This window comes from Stegodyphus dumicola, chromosome 9 (assembly GCF_044657685.1).
Source record: "Stegodyphus dumicola isolate Sdum_Otavi_A_Nest chromosome 9, ASM4465768v1".
Taxonomy (NCBI): domain Eukaryota; kingdom Metazoa; phylum Arthropoda; class Arachnida; order Araneae; family Eresidae; genus Stegodyphus; species Stegodyphus dumicola.
This window is the reverse complement of record NC_140776.1, coordinates 12,118,296-12,126,222: the sequence shown is the minus strand read 5'-3', so window position 1 is coordinate 12,126,222 and position 7,927 is coordinate 12,118,296. Positions and strand designations below refer to the sequence as shown.

At 33.2% G+C, this 7,927-nt stretch overlaps 1 protein-coding gene across 1 annotated transcript in view; it reads left to right on the top strand.

Annotated features, from left to right (window-relative positions):
- Positions 1 to 4,746: 4,746 nt before the first annotated feature.
- LOC118201922 (glutamine synthetase-like) overlaps positions 4,747 to 7,927 on the top strand; it is a 49,917-nt gene continuing 46,736 nt past the window's right edge. The window contains exon 1 of the mRNA XM_085823225.1: positions 4,747 to 4,881. Coding sequence (XP_085679351.1) covers positions 4,772 to 4,881 — 110 coding nt within the window. The 5' untranslated portion in view covers positions 4,747 to 4,771. The remainder of the gene's footprint in view (positions 4,882 to 7,927) is intronic.

Below are 7,927 nucleotides of genomic sequence, written 5' to 3'. Positions count from 1 at the left end.
CTTTTTTGAACTTTTGTCGTCGTTGACTAATGCTCACTTTGACCTATACGATAAGCCAGCCGTTAACAACAGCCTTGAGCACCTTACAGGTGACAGTGTGATTCCGCCCCCAATATTCATGGAGAGCACACCAGGGGGGGACGGGTCCGAGAGTCTCCCACCCCTCTTCCCATACTACCACCCTCTCGAGAGGACTATTGGCTTGCCGCATATTTGGAGTGCTCTCATGCCGCTCGGACACTATACATTTACAAACATCCATACCTTCTCCAGGATTCGAACCCAGGCCCTTCTGCAAGGCAGTCAGCGACGCTAACCACTATACAGGTTGGGCGGCATAACTTTTGTATTAAAAAAATTAAATACATTGTCAAGAAAATAACAATTAGGAATATGAGATATTATTACTATTTCTTATGTTCTGTGATATCAATTATTAATACTTAGCTGGTTTAACTTCTGCATAACAGATCACTGTAGAAAATGTTATAGACTCCTAGGAAGGATTTTTAGAGACTGAAGCTAAATTGCTACGATCGTTAAAAAAAAAAATTTTCCTAGCAGAAAGCTTTTTTAATATAAGGCAACATAATACACACTTCACGTAAGAAGCTGTTATGTAATTTAATTTAGCAAGGAAGATGGGATGCTTGAAGAAAGCACTAAGTGCTTAAAAACCGAAAACTTTTTTTTTTTTTTTTTTTCTGTTGTCGAAATTAACATTAATTTAACTATGTCTAAAACACGAAATTCGATGAAGTCAGAAAAGTTTAATAGCATTCTAAATTTGCTGAAAATTTTACATGTATATTCTTGCAACATGATAAAATTGAGACAGTGTCCTGTTATGGAAATTGGGGAATGACAATTCGATGGTTTTATGGAATTCGCTTTTAAGTATAAAGAAGAATATTTTAAATTTTGGGTTGTGTTTAAGGAATATATTGCATGTCCCAGTTAAAAGCATATATAAACCAATCCGAAACGCATGTAAATTTGATTACAGTTTGATTAATTTGTTAATCCTTTTTAATACTTCCTATAATGAAAATGTGCTTACATATATCGTAATGCTTTATATAGATGTTTACGTTACATATATAAAGTAAAAAGTAAATGTTGCCTTGAAATTCATTCTAGGTATATGTGGGACATTCAAACAGATAGCAACTCGCATAAAAATCCCTAAACTACTTCTAGTGGTGGTAAAGAAACAAAAAAAAAAAAAAAAAAAAAAAAAAAAAAAAAAACCCAATAATAAATATATTCTACTTTTGGTAAAAACGTCTCAGTTGCAGCTTTCTTTTATTTTTAACAAAGCTAATTTTTGCAGATTTTCTAATTTAGATTTTAATGATTTTTATAGTGAAATATGACTAATTTGTGTGTATGAAAATATTTCTTTATCTTGCACTAATTAAGAGTATATCATTAATTTTACCAAATTTACATCGTATGTAAGGGATCTTCGAACTCAGAAAGCTTGAGAAACTCGGAATTGTACTATTTATCTAAATTACAAAATATTTATATTTGCGTTTTTATTAATATCTATATAAAAAGAATAACTGTAGAGCCATTGGGTTTTTATTTGGGGGGGGGAGCAGGCAAGGTGAAAAATGAGCAATCGCTTTCGCCGGGAATCGAACCACGGACCTCTGGAATACCGGCCCAGCGTGCAGAACCACTACACCACGAAGGCACGCTAGGAAGAAGGGAGAAATACCTTATATACTCCCCCTTTTCAAGGGCAAGTGGTGTTTTTAGGGGACCCAATCGCCAAATCCTGGGTGAGGTGAATCATCATCCAACACTCTTTTTAGTTCGGGCGCCACTGTAGAGACATTAGGTATTTTTTGGAAGCAGGAAAGGTGATAAATTAACAACGCCTTCGCCAGGAATCGAACCGCGGACCTCTGGAACATCGGCCCAGTGTGCATAATACCACAACACGAAGGCACGCTAGAAAGGCGGGAGAAATACCTTATACAGTCAAAAGTCGTTAATCCGGACTCGTCGGGACTTCGGCGATTCCGGATTATCGATTTTTCCGGATTATAGATCATCAGTTTAAATCTCGTAAGATGGCATGCAGACATTCTAAAATTAAAAATATGAAACCGTAATTTATGAAATAAAGAACAATTATAATCTAAAGGGTATCAAAATTTGCAAAAAGAAAAAGCTTAATATTTATTTGTTTACTTAAATAAACATTTCTTTCAATGTAAGTTGTTTAAGTTTTGCTTCGTTTCATGTGATAATGCTTTCTCTTTAATTCTATTAAACAGACATAATTTCTTGTTCAGTTACAAAGTTCCGCTGTTCAAGTCCTATAATTGCTGTGTCAAGAACACCGACTAATTTGTCAATCGAAATTTTTTCGTTTTCAATAACCTCTGTCACTTTCTTCTCTATCGGAAGCGAATTATAATGACGAGGAACTTGTTTTAAATCATATCAAAGACGGAGCATATCAAGATGAAATACTACATCTGGTAAGGAATTATAAGCCAAATAAAATAAAATCATCTGCGCTGAAGATAAGGATAGTGCTGACAGATCAACTTCCAATTCATTACGCGCTCACCGCGGCGTTCCCCCCGCCGAGCAGCGTGAAATTGATAAACAGATTTCGGATTTCAAAACATACTTTCGCTTTAGATCCTTTACATATTAACGAATATATATCGGAAATTCTATTTGATATAATCGAAAGTTTAAGCTTACTTTTATAAAATTGCTCTTACAGTCTGCAAAAAATAATAAGCTGGATCCAATTCGAAAATTAAGGAACAACGCAATCATCAACATTAACTGAAATAGATAATTAGATAATTTTAGCTTATACGTCCATTATACATAAAACGCGCACGCGAAAACGTATTCTGCACTTGCGCACACTCATATGCGCAGTCGTAAAAGGTCTTACGCGCACGCGTAAACGCCTATGCGCATGTGTTAACGCGGCGTATGCGCAGAAAGTTTTTAGCTTTGAGGTCCGGATTATAGATCATTCCGAATTATGGGTGTCCAAATTAACGACTTTTGACTGTATAACCTTTTAAAGAATTTATAATATAATCCTTTAAAAGAACTGGCAACAACATTCGGTGTTTTATTGCAACTTTCTTCAGCGTTCCAGTCTTTGATATTTAAAACAGTTAAACAGTCTTTGATATTTAAAACAGTTAAAAGTGTTTCGTATGAAGAATAATGAAAATTTGTTTAAATAATATTTCATTCACTCCTACCAACGCATTTTTTTTAATCATTTTCTCCGCTCTGACGCCGTATACAGTTCAACAGCAAAATTACAAAAATTTGAATATACGTTTAGAATTTCCAATGCAACGTTAAGTGTTGGCAGACAATTTTTTTTTTTTTTTTCAGTCTTTTCTCAGTTCATATCAATGTTCAGTTTTCTTAAAAAGATTGCTTTACAAAATTTTTTTGTGTCTTTTTATTATTAAAGTTTTGTGTATTTACTTTATTTATTAAATATCACGTTCGTTGTGCTTGAGCTACGTAAAATTCGATTCTACAGTAAGATTACAAAATATTTAAAAACAGCATATCTTTGGAATTTCTGATAGACGCACTGGAGATAAAAATGTTTTATTCTGTACATCGTTGCCACTGCTCGCTTCAAAATAGTTAAGTTTGTTAACAAAAAAAAGTTTTACAAAACGTGAAATAGATAATAAAACAAATTCGAAATTCGAGTTTCCAGGCGCCTATGTTCGGGCGGAGGACTACGCTCAGTTTTTTTTTCCCCCACAATGCGAGAATATATTTATGCAGATTCTTCTTTAATTAAAATCTTTTTGTATAATACAGGGCGATGATATTTGGAGCCAACAATTTGAAAAGTGGTACATCTTTTATCAACTCAAAATGCCGTTTCGAGACTGATATCGCATATTGTGGGATTAACGTCTTTTTTGCGCTAAAAATAAATTAAATATATATTTATCATAAGTTTCAAGTTCTATATGTATTCTCTTGAAAAATATCATTCAGGTAATGTATTTTGTGCCTATTATTTGCGTATTTATGAACATTTGCTGCTCTTCAGCGATTTTTATAACAGATTTTTATCAAGCAATAATTTTAACTAATAATGGCGATTTTTTATTTTTAGTATGGTGTAGTACTTAATCGTTACACTATTTTCTCATCTCAGCGTATGTCATATGAAATGCTTTATTTTAAACGAATCATATATATATATATATAGAGAGAGAGAGAGAGAGAGAGCTTGCTTCCAGAGTTTTTAGCCCAAAGGGGTCATTTTTAATTATTATTTTTTTAAACCGAGTTCTTTTATTATTATTATTATTTTAGATTCCCCTCTATGTTAAATACTTAACATTATTTCTTTTGTATCACATGCGACAATGTCCAGCCATTACCACTTCAAGCAGTCGCAGTAAGAGACTGAGCATATCTCAAATTTACATGTTGGGCCACCCAGGGGCGACTAGAAAAACGAACTCTCATGTTATTCCTAAGCGTGGCCGGATTTCTTCGCCATTTCCGGCTCCTAGTGTGTGCCGGATGGCGAAGCATTCTGCAGCTGCAGGGGCTCGAGGTCACACGAGGGGAGGGAAGACGCGGAGTGCCCGCGGGTGGACCTCAAAGTGACGCAGGGGAGGTGTAGAGCGCGAATACACTGCCATCGAGCGAAGGAATATCGGTCGGTGACCGCCAGGGCTCCTCGGTCCCTGCACTTCTCCCCGGGATTACGTCATACGCGCCTTCCCGACACATGCGTCGACCGCGATCGACCGGTTTCCACACAGGAAGGCACGGCACCCTAAGAGAAGGCGTCCTTCGGCAGTTGCTGACTAGGTCCTCTTTCCTTCATCAGACCCTCATGTAAGTTGTTGTTTACTTTATCTTAACAAAACAACTACAATCGAATGTCGCAGATTCTAAAATAGCGAGCGAGGCTTAGCGGGTCTATAGATTATGACGTCATCCATCCGGGCTCTTTTTGAGCCAAACGTCTAGTCTTATGACGTTCCTCGGTTAGTCTTAAAATCCACTTATTAATTAAAGCGATGTCAGATCAGTAAAATTCTGCATCAAGTTCAGTTGTATATGCATTTTCTTTCATAGAAATGAACTATAATATCTAAACTTGAACTGAAGTGCACAGACAGGAAAATTCCAGCATAAATTGTTAATGGAATGTAATTTTGTATAATTTCTTGCGGAGGGGAAAAAAAAAAAAAAAGTAACATTTTGAGTAGTAGCACAGTTAGCTTATATCAGAATCAATCATATTAAAGAGAAATGGATAGAAATGGACCAAGCATTAACCATAATAAAGGCAAGGGGAAAGATAATGAAACCCTAGCCTAAAACTTTCTCGAGGCTTTTCCCAAAAATACTTCTAATTCCGCTTAACAATTCATACAACAATCTTCATTTTACGATCTAAACCAAATAATTTAGAACTGTAATTATAAATAAATGTAATTAATATTTAAAAAATAAATTAGATATATGAGCCGATAAATTTTACAAATAAAAATAATTTTCCTTAATTTTTGAAAACACGTTAAGAATCTTTAATATCTAATTAAACTTGTTTAGCTCTTAATTAGAAATTCAATCTGTTTAGTTAGAAATTCAATCTAATTACAATGTGTTTTAGAGTATCAAGGAAAAAAAAAAAGAATGTTAAAAATTTCCTGACATTTTCTAAATCCTATTGGATATATAAAAAATGATAAATAGTATAGCAGAATGAGTATTTTTGTTCTAGGCAGGAGAAAAACTTGGTAAGGATGTTGTTTAAAAAGGACGCTGTTTTATTTCAGAAATCGAATCATACCATTTACTTCAGGCATACCTTATATAATAAAATAAGTTCTGAAAAGGACGATATTTCGCCTAGGTTACTCACCAGAGAAACGATGACACGAGTTAATTTCGTGTAAATCTCATTCTTATTTGACTGAGTTGTCTGAAATTCCCATCGTTAAGTTGCTAAACTTCGTTAAACTATGAATATTATGCAACGCATACCATTCATTGTCATACTGTATTTTGAGATAATTTTAAGTGCCTTCGCTAAGTATTAATAAAGCTGTTTTGAAGGAAGAGGTAAACAATATTTTTAAATATAAATGGGCAGCAAATTGCTATAATGTATGCTTTTATGTAAATATATACTTGTATAATAAGATATATCGCAATTTTGTATTACAATCTATCTTATTTTCTACATAACACATTCCTTTGTATAGTTTCGCTTTTGCAAATAAAAGAATTGTTAAATATGTAAAATATTTCAAAAGCATCTTAGAACGCATTCCTCACTTTCGAAATCACAGCTTAGACACATGTGTTTCAGTTTACATATATGTAATGGACCAAAATATCATTTTTTAGTTATTATTAATAACTAAAAATTATATTTTATTATAAATTGAATTTAACTCTTAAAAATAATTAGTACTAACTAATAATTTTAAGAGTTAAATTCTGTTATTCAATGGCTTTCAATTATTAATAGATAGATTTGAAACATGGTTATGTAAAAATATTCTGTACCGTAATTATATGGAAAACATTGTATTGATTGAAAAGTTGATGGACCAAAATATAACGTTTAGGTATTATTAATAACTAAAAATTATATTTTGGTCATAAATTAAATTTAACTTTTAAAAATAATTAGTATTAACTCATTATTTTTAAAGAGTTAAATTTAAGAGTTTCTAAAGAGTTAAATTCAATTAATCAGTGGTTTTCAGTTATTAATAGGTAGATAGATAGATCTAAACAATGATTATGTAAAAATATTCTGTACCGTAATTATATGGAAAAAACTGAATTAGATCATTTCCTATTGTCTGTAAATATTTACAATGTTCTATATTTCGTTTAACGTGAATCTTAAAGACTGATTATATACCTTTAAAGAGTTATCAGGGATTACGCCTAAAGCTAACTTTCAATTACTGTTAATGAATATTTTATTACATTAAATGTGATTTGTTTGGTTTATTATCTGGTTGTTTTTCTGAAATTCATTCGGAATTTCAGAAAAATTTTGATGGATAAATGTTACCGCGACGAAAGCATTATCCATTCTAGGATGAGATTCTTCTTGTGAATTTTTCAACGGACATTTTACTTTGTAAAACTTTTCCGCTCTTTAAAAAGCGTAAATTATTACTCTGAATATTTTTCTTATACTATCCATGATTAATTTTTAAAAAAGTGACTATCTGAATCTCACTTTAAAAATTGCAAGTTTTTTTGTTGCTGTTTTAAGCAAGGAGGCTAGAAAGAAAGGTTGGTGTGTATTTAATTATGGCAAAGCACACGAGGGCTATCTGCCTAAAGGGAGGGATGCCTTTCGTGGAGGACTTTCTAAGGGAAACTGGCTCGTATACACGTTACACGTGGGGAAAACCACGAAAACGCCCATGCAGCCAGCCCGTTCGCGGGATTCGAACCTCAGACCGAACTACCAGTGTTCAGCGTCTTTACCGCTCGGCCGCCGGTGGGCCTGCTAGAAAGAAAGGAAAGGCCCGATTGGTTTTTCTCATACATTCCCATGAAGCAGTGACACAACCCTCTTACCAAACACTCTGTGACTTGCATTCAGTTAACAAAAGTATTCCGTAACTTATCATTAAGACCAATAGATTTTGATGTGTTCGGAGTAAACATTTTGTAATTATGTCGTAAATATAAGTATAAATTATATATTTTCTTTTTCTACAGCATTTCATATTCCTTAAGTGTGTGAAAGAATGCATTTTTAAACAGCATTTCATTTTAAAAGGAATAAAATGCTATACTTTTTCCATGCTCAGAACAGTTTTAATTCGAGTGAAATGCTTTCACAAACTTTCGCTAATGACGTTAGAAAAAAATTTTAAGGTAATTAATTTTTTTTTTT